General features: G+C 40.4%; 1 protein-coding gene across 2 annotated transcripts in view; it reads left to right on the top strand.

Annotated features, from left to right (window-relative positions):
* Positions 1-23,077, top strand: part of SH3BGR (SH3 domain binding glutamate rich protein) — a 71,256-nt gene that overhangs the window by 33,166 nt on the left and 15,013 nt on the right. For both annotated transcript variants that reach the window (XM_055414121.2, XM_055414130.2), the window contains exons 4-5: positions 13,169-13,243; positions 13,853-13,945. In XM_055414121.2, coding sequence (XP_055270096.2) covers positions 13,169-13,243; positions 13,853-13,945 — 168 coding nt within the window. The remainder of the gene's footprint in view (positions 1-13,168; positions 13,244-13,852; positions 13,946-23,077) is intronic.

The following is a 23,077-nucleotide window of genomic DNA, read 5'->3' on the forward strand; positions in this document are numbered from 1 at the left end:
ATTCTTTCTCAAGATTGCTTTGGTTATTTGACGTTTTTTGTTTACAATGGCTTTTTTCCATACAAATTGTGAAATTTTTTGTTCTAGTTCTGTGAAAAATACCGTTGGTAACTTGATATGGATTGCATTGAATCTATAGATTATTTTGGGAAGTATATTTTCAATATATTGATTCTTCCGATCCATGAACATGGTGTATTTCTCCATCTGTTTTGTCATCTTTGATTTCTTTCATCAGTGTTTTATATTTTTCTATATATAGGTCTTTTGTTTCTTTAGGTAGACATATTCTTAAGTATTTTATTCTTTTTGTTGCAATGGTGAATGGAATTGTTTCCTCAATTTCTCTTTCTGTTTTCTCACTGTTAGTGTATAGGAATGCAAGGGATTTCTGTGTGTTAATTTTATATCCTGAAACTTTACTATATTCATTGATTAGCTCCAGTAATTTTCTGGTGGAGTCTTTAGGGTTTTCTATGTAGAGGATCATGTCATCTGCAAACAGTGAGAGTTTTACTTCTTTTCCAATCTGGATTCCTTTTATTTCTTTTTCTTCTCTGATTGCTGTGGCTAAAACGTCCAAAACTATGTTGAATAGTAATGGTGAGAGTGGGCACCCTTGTCTTGTTCCTGACTTTAGGGGAAATGCTTCCAGTTTTTCACCATTGAAGATAATGTTTGCTGTGGATTTATCATATATGGCTTTTATTATGTTGAGGTATGTTCCTTCTATGCCTGCTTTCTGGAGGGTTTTTTATCATAAATGGATGTTGAATTTTGTCAAAGACTTTCTCTGCATCTATTGAGATAATCATATGGTTTTTATCTTTCAATTTAATGTGATGTATCACATTGATTGATTTGCAAATATTGAAGAATCCTTGCATCCCTGGGATAAAGCTTACCTGGTCATGATGTATGATCTTTTTAATATGTTGTTGGATTCTATTTGCTAGAATTTTGTTGAGAGTTTTTGCATCTATGTTCATCAGTGATATTGGCCTGTAGTTTTCTTTTTTTGTGGCATCTTTGTCTGGCTTTGGTGTTAGGGTGATGGTGGCCTCATAGAATGAGTTTGGAACTTTACCTTCCTCTGCAATTTTCTGGAAGAGTTTGAGTAGGATGGGTGTTAGTTTGTCTCTAAATTTTTGGTAGAATTCAGCTGTGAAGCCATCTGGTCCTGGGAGTTTGTTTATTGGAAGACTTCTGATTACACTTTCGATTTCTGTGCTTGTGATGGGTCTGTTAAGATTTTCTTTTCTTCCTGGTTCAGTTTTAGAAAGTTATACTTTTCTAAGAATTTTTCCATTTCTTCCAAGTTGTCTATTTTATTGGTATTTAGTTGCTGATAGTAGTCTCTTATGATCCTTTGTATTTCTGCATTGTCTGTTGTGATTTCTCTATTTTAATTTAGAATTTTGTTGATTTGATTCTTCTCCCTTTTTTTCTTGATGAGTCTGGCTAATGATTTGTCTATTTTATTTATCTTCTCAAAGAACCAGCTTTTAGCTTTGTTGATTTTTGCTATGGTCTCCTTTCTTTTTCATTTATTTCTGCCCTAATTTTTATGATTTCTTTCCTTCTACTAACCCTGGGGTTCATTTCTTCTTTTCTAGTTTCTTTAGGTGTAGAGTTAGGATATTTATTTGATTTTTCTCCTGTTTCTTGAGGTAAGCTTGTATTGCTATGAACCTTCCCCTTAGCACTGCTTTTACTGAATCCCATAGATTTTAGATTGTTGTGTTTTCATTTTCATTCATTTTGATGCATATTTTGATTTCTTCTGTGGTTTGTTGGTTATTCAGAAGCGTGTTGTTTAGCCTCCATATGTTTGCATTTTTAATAGTATTTTTTCCTGTAGTTGACATCTAATCTTACCCCATTGTGATCAGAAAAGATGCTTGAGATGATTTCAGTTTTTAAAAATTTACTAAGGCTACATTTATGGCCCAGGTTGTGATCTATCCTGGAGAAGGTTCCGTGTGCATTTGAGAAAAAGGTGAAATTCATTGTTTTGGGGTGAAATGTCCTATAGATATCAATTAGGTCTAACCGGTCCATTGTATCACTTAAAGTTTGTTTTTCCTTGCTAATTTTCTGTTTAGTTGATCTATCCATAGGTGTGAAGGGGTATTAAAGTCCCCCACTATTAATGTGCTATTAATTTCCCCTTTCATACTTGTTAGCATTTGTCTTACATATTGTGGTGCTCTTATGTTGGGTGCTTATATATTTATAATTGCTATATCTTCTTCTAGGACTGATCCTTTGATCGTTATGTAATGTCCTTCTTTGTCTCTTTTCATGGCGTTTATTTCAAAGTCTATTTTATCTGATATGAGTATTGCTACTCCTGCTTTCATTTGGTCTCCATTTGCATGAAATATCTTTTTCCAGCCCTTCATTTTCAGTCAGTATGTGTCCCTTGTTTTGAGGTGGATCTCTTGTAGACAGCATATATAGGGGTCTGTTTTTGTATCCATTACGCCGCTCTTTGTCTTTTGGTTGGGGCGTTCAACCCATTTACATTTAAGGTAATTATTGATAAGTATGATCCCATTGCTATTTACTTTGTTGTTTTGGCTTCGAGTTTATAAACCTTTTCTGTGTTTCCCGTCTAGAGAAGATCCTTTAGCATTTGTTGAAGAGCTGATTTGGTGGTGCTGAATTCTCTCAGCTTTTGCTTATCTGTAAAACTTTTGATTTCTCTTTCATATTTAAGTGAGATCCTTGCTGGGTACAGTAATCTGGGTTATAGGTTTTTCTCTTTCATCACTTTAAGTATCTCCTACAATTCCCTTCTGGCCTGAAGAGTTTCTATTGAAAGATCAGCTCTTATCCTTATGGGAATCCCCTTGTGTTATTTGTTGTTTTTCCCTTGCTGCTTTTAATATTTGTTCTTTGTGTTTGATCTTCGTTAATTTGATTAATATGTGTCTTGGGGTGTTTTTCCTTGGGTTTATCCTGTTTGGAACTCTCTGGGTTTCTTGGACTTGGGTGGCTATTTCCTTCCCCATTTTAGGGAAGTTTTCAACTGTTATCTCCTCAAGTATTTTCTCATGGCCTTTCTTTTTGTCTTCTTCTGGGACTCCTATGATTCGAATGTTGGGGCATTTAGCATTGTCCCAGAGGTCTCTGAGGTTGTCCTCATTTCTTTTAATTTTCTTTCTTTCTTTTTTTTTTTTTATCTCTCTGCTTCATTTATTTCCACCAGTCTATCTTCCACCTCAATTATCCTATCTTCTGCCTCAGTTATTCTACTGTTGGTTCCCCCCAGTGCTTTTGATCTCAGTTATTGCATTAATCATTATTGATTGACTCTTTTTTATTTCTTCTAGGTCCTCATTAAACATTTCTTGCATCTTCTCAATCCTTGTCTCCAGACTATTTATCTGTAACTCCATTTTGTTTTCAAGATTTTGGATCATTTTTACTATCATTATTCTGAATTCTTTTTCAGGTAGATCCCCTATCTCCTCCTCTTTTGTTTGGTTTGGTGGGCATTTATCGTGTTCCTTTACCTGCTGAATATTTCTCTGCCTTTTCATCTTGTTTAGATTGCTGAGTTTGGGGTGGCCTTTCTGTATGCTGGAAGATTGTGGTTCCTCTTTATTGTGGAGGTTCCTCACTGTGGGTGGGGTTGGATGAGTGGCTTGTCGAGGTTTCCTGGTTAAGGAAGCTTGTGTCAGTGTTCTGGTGGGTGGAGCTGGATATCTTCTCTTGGAGTGCAATGAAGTGTCCAGTAGTGAGTTTTGAGGTGTCTATGAGTTTGGTGTGACTTTTGGCCTCCTGTATTTTAATGCTCAGGGTTATGATTTTGCATTGTAGGAGAATTAGCTTGATATATCTTGCTCTGAAACTTGTTGGCTCCTGGGTGGAGATTGGTTTCAGCATATGTATGGAGGCTTTTGGATGAACTCTTGTCAATTAATGTTCCCTGGAGTCAGAAGTTTTCTGGTGTTCTCAAGTTTTGGATTTAAGCCTCCTGCCTCTGACTTTCAATCTTATTCTTACCGTAGCCTCAAGACTTCTCCATATAGCACCAATGATAAAACATCTAGGTTAATGTTGAAAAGATTCTCCACAGTGAGGGACACCCAGAGAGGTTCACAGAGTTACATGAAGAAGAGAAGAGGGAGGAGGGAGATAGAGGTGACCAGGAGGAGAAGAGGGGGAATCAAAAGGGGAGAGAGCAAGCTAGCCAGTAATCAGTTCCCTAAGTGTTCTCCACAGCCTGGAACACCCAAAGAGGTTTCACAGAGTTAAGTAGAGAAAAGAAGGGGGAGGGAGGAGATAGAGGTGACCTGGGGGAGAAAAAGGAGAGTCAAAATGGGAGAGTGAAATCAAGCTAGTACTCACACTCCTAAGTAGGAATGGGCACTGAAGATTGGATCCGTAAAGGTACAAAATTGATAACAAATACCAAAAAGCAAAGATTAAAAATCTAGAGTAGAGGTTAGACTCTCAAAAATACAATATTAAGAAAACAAAACAAAATCACAAAAATTATAAAAATATATATATGAAATTTGCTTTAAAAATAGGGTCTTTTCTTTTTTTGCAAGGTAATAGTCTTTTCCAGTGAGTCAACTCTTTGCATGAGGTGGCCAAAGTATTGGAGTTTCAGCTTTAGCATCAGTCCTTCCAATGAACACCCAGGGCTGATCTCCTTTAGAATGGACTGGTTGGATCTCCTCGCAGTCCAAGGGACTCTCAAGAGTCTTCTCCAACACCACAGTTCAAAAGCATCAATTCTTCGGCGATCCACTTTCTTCACAGTCCAACTCTCACATCCATACATGACCACTGGAAAAACCATAGCCTTGACTAGACGGACCTTGGTTGGCAAAGTAATGTCTCTGCTTTTTAATATTCTATCTAGGTTGGTCATAACTTTCCTTCCAAGGAGTGAGCGTCTTTTAATTTCATGGCTGCAATCAGCATCTGCAGTGATTTTGGAGCTCCAGAAAATAAAGTCTGACACTGTTTCCACTGTTTCCCCATCGAACTCCAATACTTTGGCCACTTCATGCGAAGAGCTGACTCACTGGAAAAGACTCTGATGCTGGGAGGGATTGGGGGCAGGAGGAGAAGGGGACGACAGAGAATGAGATGGCTGGATGGCATCACCGACTCGATGGACATGAGTTTGAGTGAATTCCAGGAGTTGGTGATGGACAGGGAGGCCTGGCATGCTGTGATTCATACGGTCAGCTGGACATGACTGAGGGACTGAACTGACTGACTGAATAGGTTTTTAAAATGAAAATTAACGGAGTAATAACTTAAAAATAAAAAAATTAAAAAAATATTTTTTTCACTATGGGATTTTTATTTTTAATCAACTTTTATCTCAACACTGAACATTTTAAAAATTAAAAATATTAAAAAATGATAACAGTAAAATATATCTAGGAATTTTCTCTGGAGCTGTTGAGGGCAGTGTGGGGTCAGTTCAGTTTCAGATAGTTCCTTGTTCCAGCTTATATTTCTTCTCAAGGTCTATAGGCCCCTTCCAATGTAGCCAATGCTAACTACAGGGTTTTAATCTTTTGTATCTGTCACTTCCAAAGCAGTTCCCTCTTCTTTGTTTATTTTGGCTTCCTCTGTTTGCAAGTCTCTTCAGTGTCTAATTTCCACCCTGACACAAGGGGGCGAAGGTGGTCATTTATTTAGGCTCACTTGTTCAATTGTGCTGTGGGGAGGGAGGAACACTGCAAACAAATATCACTGGTATGTGTGGGGAGTGCCCACAGTGTCTGGGCCACACTGGGTTTGCCCCTTCTCACAGCATGTGTGCTTTTTGGGTCTACATTGCTCAGGCTCCAGTTTGCTCTGCAAGGGAACTGTCTAAAGTGGGCCCTGGGTAGCGTGCACTTCCCAGGTCTAAGTCACTCAGGTTCAGGTTCTCGGGTACTCCACAAAGGCACAGACTTGGTTGGGCCTGTGTTTTGTGCCCTTCCCAGGTCCGAGCAGCTCAGATGACCAGGTGCTTGGTGAGTGCACTCTCCCCAGTTGGGCGGTGTGTTGCCCACACACCTCCCCGGTCCCAGTCGCTTGGTTTCCTGGGTGTACCACAAGAGCACCGTCTCAGGTGTGCTGTGTGTCTCCTCTGGTGAGCTGATCTCTTACTGCGACCCTCCTGGTGGATGTCAACTGTCCAGGATCCCAGGAAGACTTGGTTAGGAACTGGGAGCCTGCTAACATTTTGGTAGAGGATGCCGTCTCTGGGGCCAAGATTGCCTCTGGCCTTCTGGCTCTGGCTGTTGCCTGCTGGTCTCTCTGCCTCCTGTAGGGGTAGGGGCCAGTCCACAGCCAGCTAGCTCTCCTCTGGCATTTGCTTTGTCCTTTGTTCTGTGAGCGGGCCAGGTTTTGCCTTAGAGCTTCTTGAGGGAAAGTTCTCTCTCTCTCTCTCTATCCCACAGTTTGGCTTGCTATCTCACGTTAGCACCCTCAGATTGTCCTCAGGGCATTCAGCCCTGCCCCTTACCCTAAGCAATGCAGCCCGCACCTCCCTGTTCAGCCCCCACTCCTGCTGGCAGACGGGAGTGTCTGGGCTGCTTCTCTGCTGGAAGTTGCTGTTAGGTGCGTAATCTGTGTTTTTTTTTCCCCTCCGCGTTATGTTGCCCTCTGAGATTCCAAAACTCCCCACCGACCCGCCAGTGAGAGGGTTTCATGGTGTGGTGTTTGGAAACTTCTCCTCCTTCGTGGCTCCCTCCCTGACGGGTCTCCATCTCTAACTCTTTTGTCTCTCTCTTTTCTTTTATATTTTGTTCTACCTCCTTTTGAAGAGAATGGGTTGTCTTTCTGGGTGCCTGGTGTCCTCCTCCAGCATTCATAAGTTGTTTTGTGGAATTTGTTCAGCGTTCAAATGATCTTTCGATGAATTTGTGGGGGAGAAAGTGATCCCATCCTATTCCTTCACCATTGTAGGACCACTGTCTTTTTGATAATGGCCATTCTGACAGGTATGTGGTGATATCTCATTGTGTTTGATTTTCACTTCCCTGATGATTAGTGATGTTGAGCATCTTTCATGTGCCTGTTGGCGATCTGTATATCTTCTTTGGCAAAGTGTCTGTTTAGGTCCTCTGACCATTAAAATTTTTGTGTGTGTTGAGTTGTATGAGTTCTTTGTATATTTTGGATATTAATACCTCCTGAAATGTATACAAATATCTTCTTCCATTCAGTAAGCAGCCTTTTTGTTTTTTGATATTTTCTTTCACTGTGCAAAAGCCTTTTAGTTTGATGTAGTTCAGTTTATTTATTTTTGCTTTTGTTTCTTTTCTCTGTGGAGACATCCAAAAATACATTGCTAAGACTGATGTTAAAGAGTGTACTGCTTATGACTTTCTTCTAGAAGTTTTATGGTTTTAGGTCTTACATTTAAATGTTTAATTTATTTCGAGTTCATTTTTGTATGTGGTATGAGAAAGTAGTCCAGTTTGATTCTTTAGCATGTAGCTGTCCAGTTTTCCCAACTCCATTTATTGAAGAGATTGTCTTCTCCTTATTGTATATTCTTGCCTACTTTGTCATAAATTAAGTAACCATAAATGTGTGGGTTTATTTCTGGGCTCCCTATTCTGTTCCATCAATCTGTATGTCTGTTTTTGTGCCAATACCATACTGTTTTGATTTTGTAGCTTTGTAGCATAATTTGAAGTCAGAAAACATAATACCTCCAGTTTTATCTCTCTTTCTTAAGATTATTTTGGTATCTTGGGGTCTTCTGTGACAGCAAACAATTTAATAGATATGTGTAGACATATGTGTGGAAATATAAGAATAAGAATATATTAGGTAGAATGTATTTTTCTTGTATACTTATTGCACAATTTCTAAATCTATTATATTCTTGGTCACAAAGGAAACCTTCACAGACTTCAAAAAGGGATGCTTTTATAGGATACATTTTTATTCCAAGTATAGAATTACCATATGAAAGAGAAATACCATAAAAATTAAGAAATAAATATATTTCAAATAACTCCGTATCCAAAGGAAAACAAAACTGATATTGCAAATCATAAAATAATAAGCAAAAGATATTACTGCATATTCTGTACAGAGGAAAATTGTTAGCTTTAAATATTTTTGGGTTTCCCTCATGGCTCAGTGGTAGGGAATCCACCTGCCAATGAAGGAGATGTGGGTTTGATCCCTGGTCCAGGAAGATCCCCTGGAAAAGGAAATGGCAATGCACTCCAGTATCTTTCCCTGGGAAATCTCATGGACAGAAGAGCCTCATGGGCTACGAGTCCAGAGCCTGCAAAGAGTCGTGGGCTACGAGTCCAGAGGCTGCAAAGAGTCAGACACAACTTAACGACTAAACAACAACCAAAAATAACAGAAAAATAAAAACCTAGTAAAATGAATACTCAACTTTTAAAATTTGGAAAATAGAAAAACAGAATAATCCATATGCAGTGAATGAATAAAAGGAAAAACCAAGATTAATACAAAATAGAAAGTGTGTTTCTGTGTATGTTTATGTGTGTGTATATATATATATTCAATTTATATTTCATTTGAATATAAATCGATGGGGAAACAGTGGAAACAGTGAGAGACTTTATTTTCTTGGGCTCCCAAATCACTGCAGATGGTGACTGCAGCCATGAAATTAAATTTTCTTCAGAGAAAAGCTATGACCAACCTAGACAGCATATTAAAAAACAAAGACATTACTTTGCCGACAAAGGTCTATAGAGTCAAATCTATGGTTTTTCCAGTAGTCATGTATGGATGTGAGAATTGGGCCATAAAGAAAGTTGAGCATCGAAGAATTGATGCTTTTGAACTATGGTGTTGGAGAAGACTCTTGAGAGTCCCTTGGACTGCAAGGAAATCAAAGCAGTCAATCCTAAAGGAAATCAGTCCTGAATATTCATTAGAAGGACTGATGCTGAAGCTCCAATCCTTTGGTGACCTGATGCAAAGAGCTGAGAAACTGGAAAAGACCCTGATGCTGGGAAAGATTGAGGGCAAGAGGAGAAGGGGAGGACAGAGGATGCAATAGTTGGATGTTATCACCAGCTCCATGGACATGAGTTTGAGCAAGCTCTGCAAGTTGATGATGGATAGGGAAACCTGGCATACTGCAGTCCATGGGGTCGCAAAGAGTCGGACACAATGAGTGACTGAACTTGAATACATTTATATGAATTAAAAATATTTCTTTGTTTTATTATTATTTACTTGGCTGCTTGGGGTCTTAGTTTCATCATACAGGATCTTTGGTTATGGTGTGTGGACTCTCATGGAGCATGGGCTCTGTGGTATGTGGGCTCAGTAGTTGCAGTGCATCCAGGCTTAGTTGCTCCACAGCATGTGGGATCTTAGTTCCTTGACCAGGAATCGAACTTGCATTCCCAGCATTGCAAGGAAGATTCTTAACCATTGGACCATCAGGGAAGTCTCCCGTTTATATATAATTTGGCTATATATAATTTGAACAAATAAAATAGATAAAATCCCTGATCAGTTGAGGCATTACATTACTTAGAAAACTTTCAGTTATACCTAGATCAATTTCTGTTACAAATTTGGATGGTAAAAGCCTAAATAATGTATTAGTAAACTGTATCTAGCAGTGGATTAAGTGAAGAGGTGAAGTGAAGTGAAGTCGCTCAGTCATGTCTGACTCTTTGCGACCCCATGGACTGTAGCCTACCAGGCTTCTCTGTCCATGGGATTCTCCAGGCAAGAATACTGGAGTGGGTTACAGGTAATTAATTAAAGCAGAATTTTTTCTATTGACATAATTCATTACATGTACTTATTAATAGAGGAAAACTGTAAGATTCTGTCTATAAGTACCAAAAAGATATTTGATATTCCTAGTTAAAAATAAACACGGATTAAAATATAAGCAGAAGGAAACATTAAATATGGTAAAAACCAGTTGTCAAGAGGAAACTATCATAATGAACCATCAAATACTGAAGCATTTCTATTAAAATCAAAAGACAATAGGAATGCCTGTCATCACCATATTATTAAACACTGTTTTAGAAACTGTGGCTATTGGGCTTCCCTGATAGCTCAGATGGTAAAGAATCTGTCTGCAATGCAGGAGACCCTGGTTTTAATTCCTGGGTCAGTAAGATCTTCTAGAGAAAGGATAGGCTACTCACTCCAGTATTCTTGGGCTTCACTGGTGGCTCAGATGCTAAAGAATCCACCTGCAATGTAGGAGACCTGGGTTTGATCCCTTGGTTGGGAAGATCCCCTGGAGAAGGGAACAGATACCCACCCTAGTATTCTTGCCTGGAGAATCACATGAACATATTATTAAACATTGTTTTAGAAGCTGTAATTATTACAATAAAGTAAGAAAATGAAATATCTCATATATATGTAGTGTATGATATATAAAAAAAAATCTTCATTTGTGTATGATGTAAATGTATACTTAGAAATTTCAACAGACTCCAGTAAAATTCATTAGAATTAATAACATAGAGTTTCTGGATTAAAGAATGGAAAAATTTGTAGCTTTTACTTATATCAACTATAACGGATGAGAAGTTAAAATGTAAAAAACAAATCCCATTCACAATGGTGATAAAAATCTTTAAAATGTTTAGGAGTAAATTTATCTGAAGGACACCAAAAAGTACTAAAGTTATGGGGAGAATATGATGCCCTGGATGAGATGACTTAACAATAAGAAGTGAAAATTTCTAAACTAAAAAATACCTTTAGTGTTATTTCAAAGAAAAGCCTATTTAAAAATTGTTGGCACTGGGAAAAATGATCTTAAAATGTATTGGAATAATACATGTCTGAGAAGAGCCAAAATTTTTTGAAAAAGGAGATTTTGTAGCAGCTTGCCTTTCTGAATATTAAAATTTATGTTAAAACTACAGTGATAAAAGCTATACATTGGCATGGGGATGTATAAATACATCCAAGGGAAAAAATAAATACATCCATGGATATGTTTATATATTTATATATAGACCAGTGTGTTAACAGATCCAAATGTATACATAGAATTTTACAAATGACAAAAATAATATCTTAATTGAAAGGACAATGGTGGTATATAAATATTACAGGCATAATTTGTCATCTATCTGGAAGAAAACAGAGACCTACTTTATATTATACACAAGATTAGATTTCACGTTGATTAAATTACTAGATGTTAATAATTAATATAAAATAACTACATGTCAGAAAATAAAAGTTAGATGCATGCACGTTAAGTTGCTTCAGTCGTGTCTGACTCTTTGCGACCCCATGGTCTATAGCTTGCCAGGCTCCTCTGTCCATGGGATTCTCCAGGCAAGTATACTGGAGTTAGTTGCCATGCCCTCTTCCCTGGCCCAGGGATCAAATCCTCTCTCTTAGGTCTCCTGCATTTGCAGGCAGGTTCTTTACCATTCCCCTGGAGAAGTAAACGGCAACGCATTCCAGTACTATTCCTTGGAAAATTCCATGGATGGAGGAGCCTAGTAGGCTACAGTCCATGGGGATGAAAAGAGTTGGACATGACTGAGCGACTTCACTCTCTCTCTCTGTTTACCACTAGTGCCCCCTAGGAAGCCCCCCAAATTAGATAAATTTGTGTATATAAAAGGCTATAAAACAAAACATTTCTTTTTTAAAAGAGTGATTTAGCATGCATTTATTCAGTTTAGCATAGTGTTGTTAGTAGACACACAAACGTGAACTTTCTGAATAGCCATCAGTTGGGAAATATATGAATAAGTTATTATATTTTTAACATTAAGCAAATGTTAATAGGAATGAGTTACAACCATATGAATTAATCTGGACAAATGCCCATGATATACTAAGTTATAGAATCAAATTGTGCACAGTATGCACCTATTTATTGTTTTTAAAAAGCACAAGAATGAACCAAAAATAGCCTATGTATATGTTAAGATAGAGTTGAATACATATAAAGATTTTAATATTGAGTACTGTAGGAGCGTGGGACTGGAGGGTGTGTTTATGGCCCAATTTATTCCCATGAACTTGAAGTGCTTTCGGAATAAAAATCACCAAATATTTATGCATTGTTATACATTTGTTTCTCTCTTTCCGACTTACGTTACTCTGTAAGTCAGTCTCTAGGTCCATCCACATCTCGCATGTCGATGTGGAATCTAGGAAAATGGTATAGATGAACCTATTTGTAAAGCAGAACTAGAGACAGATGTAGAGAACAAACACATGGACGCTGGAGGAAGGGGAGTGGAATGAATTGGGAGGCTGGAACTGACACATACACATGCAGGCGATGTGTAAAATAGATAACTAACGAGATCTTGGGCTTCCCTGGGGGCTCAGATGGTAAAGAACCTGCCTGCAAAGCAGGAGACCTGGGTTCAGTCTCTGGGTTGGGAAGATCCCCTGGAGAAAGGGATGGCTACCCACTCCAGTATTCTTGCCTGGAGAATTCCATGGACAGAGAATCCTGGTGTCAGGCTACTGTCCTTGGGATCATAAAGAGTCGGACATGACTGAGTGGCTAACACACACTCACAGACGTGCACAATGAGAACCTACTGTACAGCACAGGGAACTCTGCTCAATGTTATGCAGCAGCCTGGATGGGATGGGAGTTTGGGAGAGAACGGATACATGTATATGTGTGGCTGAGTCACTCTGCTGTGCACCTGAACCTATCACAACATTGTTCATTGGCTCTACTCCAATACAAAATAAAAAGTTTAAAAAAATCACCGAATTCTACCCTCACCCCACTTTACTAAGATATAATTGAAATATAACATTGTATGAATTTAAGGAGTGCAACACAATGATTTGATATATGTAGATATGTGAAATAATCACCACAGTAAGTTTATTGAACATCTGTTACCTCACATAGTTGCAATTTACTTCTGATGAGGAAAATAAACTAGCACTTTAAAAGACTGGAAACCGCTGGATAGGTCAGGAAAACATAAAGTAGAAAGTGTATCCTAGCCCGGCCCCTAACTTGCAGTGTGACAATTTTTGCCTTATTTTCTTGTTTCTTAAGTGTGAGTGGTGGTGAATATCTATTGACTTAGGTTACAGCTTCATAGTGGAGATAAAATGAGGGGTGAAGACAAACATAGTTTGGAGACTTAAAAGGTGTTGAAACACAAGCCATTATCCTCAAGAAAACTCTCAAACAGTCTCAATTTCTGTGATGCAGGTGACAAAGTCGCCTGAGGAAGCGTCTTCCCTTCCTGACGGTGATGGGGCAGGAGAGGCTCAGAGCACCACAGAGGTAAGAGTTGGTGTCTTGAACCATCTTCCGGGAAACCTGTTTTACATAGAATGTCTACTGGGCTCTAGTTTTTCCATATCTGTTTGTCTGTCTACCTCATCCATCCATCCATCCCTCCATCTATCTATCCATCCATCCATCCGTCCATCTGTCACATCTATCTGTTTATTTATCCATCCATCCATCACATCTATCTATCATTTCTCTATGTATCTATCAATCATCTATCATTTATCTCTATCATCTATCTTTTTTAATCTCTAAAATTATAATGCCTCTCTCCACATAAGCAATAATAAACAAATACTCCCTAAATATGGAATCCTTTGAAATTCTCTTCACAAGTCTTAAATGGATGAATTAACTCCTATTAGGGTCTTTATGACTCTACCATGCTTGTGAGTCGGGTCTGTTCACTGACACTGATAGATCCAATTAGCAATGTTGAGGGTTGGTGATCCTATACTCTAGGAGTTAAGTGACTAGTAAATAGAGGTCTACCTTTGCTTCATTTATATACTGTATCTACATAAGGAAACCATAGCAGTTATGGCCTGTCTTGGACGCTTATCCAAGGTTGGTGATACCATGGGTTTCCTTTGTGACCAGGGAACAGAGAAGGCTGAAGAAAGTGGAGAACACAAGGCACAAAAAGAGGGTGATGAAGATACGGGTGACCTTGCCGGATCCCAAGAGAAGAATGTGAGTGTTTGCTTTTCTCACTGTAGTTTCACTGGATTCAGTTCTATTCATAACCATTTATTGAGCTCTGACCAGATGCTGAGAATCTTTCTGGGCGCACAATAGTGAGCTCAAAAGTGAGGAACTGAGGGATTAGCCAGGAGGCAGCAGGTAATTTTCACATAACGTGTTAACTGCTGTGTGTGAAGTGGGTGAAGGCTGAAAGGAAGCCAGAGGAAGGGCCTGAACTCAGGCCTGGAGTGACAGGCTGCACAAGGCTTGTCATTGTGTTGTTAGGGTTAGGTTGGGTTCATGTTCTTTCAGAAACAAGGGACCTTACACCTTGTTCATAAGTATTGATGAACTCCTATCATACTTGTTGACTTAAAAAAAATGCACAATGTGAGAGCTGTGAATTAAGCTTTATTTGAGGCAAAATGAGGACTATAGCCTGGGAGACAGCATTTCACTTACCTCTGAGAAACCGCTTCAAAAAGGTAGGGGGAAGGTCAGTATATATGATTTTTGTGAAGGAGGGGAACATGCAATCAAGCTTATATATTTTGCAGAAGGTTTCTGGTAGTCTTGAGGAGCAGTCATCACCATGAAGGATTTTGGTGCTTTTCTAGACACGAGAAGGTGCAAGAGTTGGGCTCATAAAATCTAGTCCTGAAAATATCTCTCTGAGGACTTGTTCTGCCAATTCCTCCCAGGCCACAGAGGGCCTGGTTCCTGAACTCCTTTCTGGGGGTGTTGAAGGTCAGCAGCTGCAGTGGGTCATGGTTTAATCCTTGTAGAGGTACATGGCAAGTGACGATTTGTAGTTGACATACTCCACCAAGAGGATTTGTGGGAAGCCAACAGGAGCTGAGGATAAGAGGGGCTGTGGGGGAGGGATTTGAGGCGTCCAATTTGAGGCCAATCAGAGGAACTGCAGGACCCAGCTGATGCAAGGCTACTTCTAAAAGGTTCCAATGCAGGGGCTGCAGGGTAAAGGGCTAAGTGGAGATTGTGGTTTTGGAAGTGCCAGACTAAGATAATGGGTGATCAGATGGGCTACTTATTCAAGGAATTCTGAAAATGTGGCTGGGAAGCCAGGCAAAGGAGAGACCCTGGCACCAAGGGCACCCTGGCACCTGAATGGGCAGGGTAGAAATCAGGAGGATTTCAGTGGGTTTCTGCTTTGGGCCAGTTGTAGAAAAGATTATTTACCAAAGCCCAGTGGTTTGCATTTGTCCCTATTTATTGATTCCGGGAGAGGTGTGAGCAGCTCTTAAGATCACTGGAACCTTGTTCCCAGCAGAGAGACTGTGCCTGGGAAAGGGGCCAAGACTGACAGCCTTGCTATGGAAAATGTGCGATGGCATCAGTTTATCTTTATCTCAAGGAATTTAAATTTGGAAGGAACCAGGGCAGTAAATTCCCTTATGTTTGAACACTGCTATTTCAGTGTTGATAATTTAAGACCCTTTGACATTTCTGTTTTGAAGAAAGACCAAATCTTCTTCAAGTCTTTGCTTAGAAGCTAGGTGGGGTTTCATGGTAGCCTGTATAATTCATAATCAATTTAACATGAAATGGAGTGACCACTTAACTATCTTGGAGATTATAAAAATCTTTAAAAACATTTTATAATCTGACTTTGCATGGATTGCCTAATACACTGGTACAGAATTATTGATTTATACATTGAAATTCAATTTGCTCTTTATAAGGCAGAGAAACAAAGGAAAGAAATGTTACACCCCACTCCCTTTCTCTCATGAGATCTAAGAGGAAGACAGCATCTTGAGGCCAGAGCCTGCGGGCTTCAGCTTCCCAGCTTTTCAGTTGCTGGGCCAGTTAATTCAATGAAGTGATAAGACATTCAGCCTGGGGATTCTCTTGTTAATATTTTCTAAAGTTGTGAGCACTTTTCAAAATAAATTACAATCTTGTGGCTCCCCATTGGAATTAAAAACATTGTGTTGGTATTTTTGTGTGGGTTGTGGTGAAGGAATGACTAAGTTTAGAAGACATTTTTATTTTAGATGAGTTAATGTTAATAATTAGTTAACATCAATGTTAATTATAAATTCTTTAATAATATTTATTCTACCCTAGTGGCTAAGATGGTAAAAAATCAGCCTGCAATGCAAGAGACCTGCGTTCAATGTTAATTATAAATTCTTTAATAATATTTATTCTACCCTAGTGGCTAAGATGGTAAAAAATCAGCCTGCAATGCAAGAGACCTGGGTTCAATCCCTGGGACGGGAAGATCCCCTGGAGAAGTGAATGGCAACCCACTCCAGTATTCTTGCCTGGAGAATTCCAAGGACAGAGGAGCCTGGTGGGCTACAGTCCATGGGGTCGCAAAGAACTGGACATGATTGAGTGACTAACAATTTTTCATTCTACATGAAGAAAGATTTTGACTTTTTCTCATTTAACAAGCAATGCATGCCCTATGACTTACTGTAATTCAGTTAAATAAGGGAGAAACCATGATCTGTCAGAGAACATTAAAAATGACATAATATCATGGTCAGCTTTGGAAATGAATATATAGAAAACCTGATTAAAATTTTAAACAGAGACAAAAGCAATCTGATATTTAGAATGATTGCATTTTGTGCTTCAAGAACCTTTTGTCTGCTTTTCTGGTTTGGGGTTGTTTTTCAAGGTTGAGATGGCTGTCTCAGCTCTTAGTCATCATGTCTTTCCTAACTGTGCACCCAGGCTTACACAGGCTTATCTGCGATGAGCAGAAAGGCCAATTGGGTCACTGTGTTCTACCTTTGTAGCATGGATTTTTGAAGTATCAGTCACATGTAGTAGGTTCTTCTAGATATCACAGTTCAGATAAATCCAGGACTTTTAGGTACAAACCCTGGCTCTGTTGAGACCATCTTGGGGAGATCTCATGGATTCTTAGCTTTCGCTTCTCCGGTCTGTTGTAACTAAACAGCAGCTCCCTGCACTTCCTTTTCTAACCAACTCTCTGTGAGGGATTTAAATAACATTGGATTTGTGGGGCTAGATTTAGTTTTTAAAACTTGTGTTCGTGGACCATCAGCTTCATTGATTTCTCTAGACATCATATTATCTGCTTCATGCCTCCACCTCTGGCTGGCAGGAAACTCAATCTAGGTGAAGCATTTCAGAGACCTACTCCTCTCTAGGGACTTAAGTGTCATCCTGGGGTCTTCAGGGGTGAGTGAAGGCAAGAGGGCCCTGGTTCTTCATGGTGGTCCTGCTCTGATGTGGGTTTCCTGATGCCCATTGGAAACTGTTAATGCTGGTCCCTCAGCATGGGTTAGGCCCTCTGCCCTGGCTGACCGTGGCCATGCCTCTCACAGTGACTAGCCCTCTGACCACAGTCGATGCTTCCCCGAGCATCGTGTCTAGGTGCTGCCCTGATGCCCCAGGGGTCCCTGGCTCAGCTTTTGCATCAGGTAGGTCCTGGCACCACCTGGAACATCCACCTCCTTCTCTCTTGAATCTGGCTGCTTCCATCTTCTCAGCTCCAAGTCCTAAACTCAAGGTCTTTTTTCCCAGGGATTATCTAGCCTCCTCACCTCTCTCAGCCCAGGGTTTTGAAAAGCAGTCAGTAACTTCTTCCCAGCAGTCGGGGAACCAGAACAAGTATGTGGCTGTCTCCTTGGAGTTTGTGTGTGGGGAAGACACACTGCGTAGTAGGGAGAACAAGATGAGAATTCATATCCTGGTATGTACCATTGCTTCCCAGGTAGCACAGTGGTAAAATATCCACCTGTAATTCAGGAGACGAGGATTCGAGCCTGGGATGGGAAAGATCCCCGGAGAAGGAAATGGAAACCCACTCCAGTGTTCATGCATGGAAAACTCCACGGACAGAGGAGCCTAGCGGGCTACAGTCCATGGTGTTGCAAAGAGTTGGACACAACTCAGCGATTGAGCACATGTATACAGCCACACTGTTCATGACAAGGAATACAAACATATTTTAACCTTTTATTCTGAAAGAATTACAGACTCACAGGGATCTAGTACTGAGTCCTGTGTGCTCTTTGCCTGGCTTCCCCTAGTGGTGACATCTCAGCTGGCTGCAGTAGGAGGTAGAAACCAAGAGTATGACCCTGGTGCACCTCTGTTAAGTAGACTTATAGACTGTATTCAGGGTTGACCATTTTCCCCAAACCTTTCATTTGTGTATTAGCACCATTCCTGTGTGTCCAGTAGTCATGTATGGATGTGAGAGTTGGACTATAAAAAAGGCTGAGTGCCAAAGAATTGATGCTTTTGAACTGTGGTGTTGGAGAAGACTCTTGAGAGTCCCTTGGACTGCAAGGAAATCCAACAAGTCCATCCTAAAGGAAATCAGTCCTGAATATTCATTGAAAGGGCTGATGTTGAAGCTGAAACTCCAGTACTTTGGCCACTTGATTCGAAGAACTGACTCATTGGAAAAGACCCTGATGTTGGGAAAAATTGAAGGCGGGAGGAGAAGGGGATGACAGAGGATGAGATAGTTGGATGGTATCACTGACTCAATGGACATGAGTTTGAGCAAACTCCGGAAGTTGGTGAAGGACAGGGAGGCCTGGCATACTGCAGTCCATGGGGTCGACATGACTGAGCAACTGAACTGAACTGAGCTGTGTGTTCAGAACCATTTTCAAGTGGGCAGTGGTTAATAGCTCCCTCCACTGTCTGGGAGCGTTAAAACCAGTGATAGACCAGCTGAGTGTCTAAAGCTCACCTGATTTCAACTACTGCACATGCTTATTCAGTACACACTTCTAAACGCTCAGATGATGCCAGCTTCATGGGGAAGATATTTATCAAAGAATATCACATTGATTTAAAAATCAGAATTATTCCTTTTAATGATGTGGGCTTTTCCTGACCACCAACCCAAACCTTGGGTGTTCTTACACATAAGATGCCGAAGTGTGTGTTACCTACTTGTTGACAGGTTGGGGCAGTGTTTGGGAGGCAAAATGGTGCACCATGAAAACGGCTTTCATTCCTGCCTAAGATGTAATCACCTGTAGCTTCAGATCTACAGAGAGGGGACTTCATGGTTCCCTTCCCTGATGACCAGGGAGGGATGAGGGGCTAAGGAGGAGAGGGGAGGCTTGTGAATGCTTCCAGAGGAGGAAAGAAGGCAAGCAGGTCACCTCAGCTTCTGGGAACACTGAGAAGGGGGTGTCATGAGAACTTTATGAAACCCTGGAAATAAAAGATGCAACTTGTTCATCTTTGTTTGGTTTTCATTGAGGCCAAAATATTTTACATTGTCTTCTTTGCCAATTCAGTGATCCTCTCCAAAACCTTCTAACACCTTGGCTTGACTGACTACATGATTACGGTCTATACATATTCCCTACTCTGCTTCCTCCAAAATTAATCTTGAGGATAGTTCCTACATCAAGAGGCTGGTGTTGGTTTAGGTTCAGCATGAACTCGTGAGCCTAAGGCTGAGCCCCCATACTGTCTGACAGTGGAGAGAACCCTGCTCTTTTTCCTGACCTCCAGCCTGGTCACCCTCTTCAGATCCCTCTGGGCTGGCCCCTGCCTTCCTTCCACACCGGCCACTTGTCCTAACCAGCCACTGCCTGACACTCACCACGGCTGACACCTGTCCTTAATCCTGGCCACATGCCATGTCAGCAGCTTGCCTCCCTGGTCAAGTTCCAAGAGAAACAGGTGCTATAAATTCTAAGGCTTCTCACTTTGGAGGCGTCCTCTGACTAGATTTCTTTTTAAAAGGTTTATTTATTTATTTTTAATTGAGGGATAATTGCTCTACAATGTTTTATTGGTTTCTGCTGAACATCAACATGAATTAGCCATATTTTTGCCCATGTCCCCTCCCTCTTGAGCCTCCCTCCCACCTCCCTCCCCATCCCACCTCTCTATGTTGTTACAGAGCCCTGGTTTGAGTACCCTAGTCACACAGCAAATTCCTATTGGCTATCTATTTTGCACATGGTAGTATATGTTTCTATGTTACTTTCTTCATGCATTCCACTCTCTCCTTCCCCACCCCCCTTTTCTTAAGTGTGTTCTCTATGTCTGTGTCTCCACTGAGGGACTAGCTTTCTTAGAAGAACAACAATGATTTTAAGTTGTAGCTTTGTTCAGTGCATGGTTCAAACCTATCCTGTTGTTGTTGTTTAGTTGCTCAGTCGTGTCTGACTCTTTGTGATGCCATGGACTGTAGTCCACCAGGCTCTTCTATCCATGGGATTTCCCAGGCAAGAATACTGGAGTGGTAGCCTTGTCCTCCTCCAGGGGATGTTACACAGCATTGAACCCGTGTTTCCTGCATTGCAGGCAGATTCTTTACTGTCTGAGCCTCCAGAGGACATTTAAGGATCTGCGTAATTCTGATGCTTTAAAATTTCGTGAGCTAAGTGACCATTATATCTAATACTGTGGGCAAGAATCCCTTAGAAGAAATGGAGTAGCCCTCATAGTCAACAAAAGAGTCCAAAATGCAGTACTTGGATGCAGTCTCACAAAAACGACAGAATGATCTCTTTCGTTTCCAAGGCAAACCATTCAATATCACAATAATCCAAGTCTATGCCCCGACCAGTAATGCTGAAGAAGCTGAAGTTGAACAGTTCTGTGAAGACCTATAAGACTTTCTAGAACTAAGACACAAAAAAGATTTCCTTTTCAGTATGGGGGACTAGAATGCAAAAGTAGGAAATCGAGAGATACCTGGAGTAACAGGCAAGTTTGGCCTTGGAGTACAAAATGAAGCAGGGCAAAGGCTAACAGAGTTTTGCCAAGAGAACGCACTGGTCATAGAAAACACCCTCTTCCAACAACACAAAAGAAGACTCTACACGTGGACATCACCAAGTGGTCAATACCGAAATCAGATTGATTATATTCTTCACAGTTGAAAATGGAGAAGCTCTGTACAGTCAGCAAAAACAAGACTGGGAGCTGACTGTGGCTCAGATCATGAACTCCTTATTACAAAATTCAGACTTAAATTGAAGAAAGTAGGGAAAACCACTGGACCATTCAGGTATGACCTAAATCAAATCCCTTACAATTATACAGTGGAAGTGACAAATAGACTCAAGGGATGAGATCTAATAGACAGAGTGCCTGAAGAACTGTTGATGGAGGTTCATGACATTGTACAGGAGGCAGTGATCAAGACCATCCCCAAGAAAAAGAAATGCACAAAGGTAAAATGGTTGTCTGAGGAGGCTTTACAAATAGCTGAGACAAGAAGAGAAGTGAAAGGCAAAGGAGAAAAGGAAAGATATAAGCATCTGAATGCAGAGTTCCAAAGAATAGCAAGGTGAGATTAGAAAGCCTTTCTCAGTGATCGATGCAAAGAAATAGAGGAAAACAATGGAATGGGAAAGACTAGAGATCTCTTCAAGAAAATTAGATACCAAGGGAACATTTCATGCAAAATGGGCACAATAAAGGACAGAAATGGTATGGACCTAACAGAATCAGAAGATATTCAGAAGAGGTGGCAAGAATACACAGAAGAACTATACAAAAAAGATCTTCATGACCCAGATATCCACAATGGTGTGATCACTCACCTAGAGCCAGATATCCTGGAATGAGAGGTCAAGTGGGCCTTAGGAAGTATCACTATGAACAAAGCTAGTGGAGGTAATGGAATTCAGCTGAGCTATTTCAAGTCCTAAAAGATGGTGCCGTGAAAGTGCTGCACTCAATATGCCAGCAAGTTTGGAAAACAACAGTGGCCACAGGACTGGAAAACGTCGGTTTTCATTCCAATTCCAAAGAAGGACAATGCCAAAGAATGTTCAAACTACTGCATAATTGCACTAATCTCACATGCTAACAAAGAAATGCTCAAAATTCTCCAAGTGAGGCTTCAAAAGTACATGAACCAAGAATTTCCAGATGTTCAGGCTGGTTTTAGAAATGGCAGAGGAACCAGAGATCAAATTGCCCACATCCGTTGGATCATAGAAAAAGCAAGAGAGTTCCACAAAAACATTGACTTCTGCTTTATTAACTACACAAAAGCCTTCAACTGTGTGGATCACAATTCAGTTCAGTCAGTTCAGTCGCTCAGTCGTGTCCGACTCTCCATGACCCCATGAATCACAATAAACTGTGGAAAATTCTTAAAGAGATGAGAATACCAGACCACCTGATCTGACTCCTGAGAAATCTGTATGCAGGTCAAGAAGCAACAGTTAGAACTGGACATGGAACAACAGACTGGTTCTGAATAGGAAAAGGAGTACGTCAAGGCTATATACTGTCACCCTGCTTATTTAACTTATATACAGAGTACATCATGAGAAATGCCAGGCTGCATGAAGTACAAGCTAGAATCAAGATGACTGGGAGAAATATCAGTGTCATCTCAGGTATGCAGATGACACCATCCTTATGGCAGAAAGCGAAGAGGAACTGAAGAGCCTCTTGATGAAAATGAAAGAAGAGAGTGAAAAACCTGGCTTAAAACTCAGCATTCAAAAAAACCAATAGTATGGCATCTGGTCCCATCACTTCAAGGGAAGTAGATGGGGAAACAATGGAAACAGTGACAGACTTTATTTTTTGGGCTCCAAAATCACTGCACATGGTGACTGCAGCCATGAAATAAAAAGACACTTGCTCCTTGGAAGAAAAGCTATGACCAACTTAGACAGCATGTTAAAACACAGAGATATTACTCTTCCAACAAAGGTCCATCTAATCAAAACTATGGCTTTTCCAGTAGTCATGTATGGATGTGAGAGTTGGATCATAAAGAAAGCCGAGTGTCAAAGAATTGATGCTTTTGAACTGTGGTGTTGGAGAAGACTCTTGGGAGTCCCTTGGACTGCAAGGAGATCAACCCAATCAAACTTAAAGGAAATCAGTCCTGAATACTCATTGAAAGGACTGATGCTGAAGCTGAAACTCCAATCCTTTGGCCACTTGATGCAAAGAACTGACTCATTGGAAAAGATCCTGATGCTGGAAAAGATTGAATGCGGGAGGAGAAGGGGATGACAGAGGATGAAATGATTTGATGGCATCACTGACACGATGCACATGAGTTTGAGCAAGCTCTGGGAGTTGGTGATGGACAGGGAAGCTGGGTATGCTGCAGTCCTTGGGGTTGCAAAGAGTCGGACATGAATGAGCAACTGAACTGTAGGATGGGCATTGAAGTTT

Source organism: Moschus berezovskii, chromosome 1, assembly GCF_049115385.1.
Source record: "Moschus berezovskii isolate FMDL1 chromosome 1, NW_MosBer_1.0, whole genome shotgun sequence".
Taxonomy (NCBI): Eukaryota; Metazoa; Chordata; class Mammalia; order Artiodactyla; family Moschidae; genus Moschus; species Moschus berezovskii.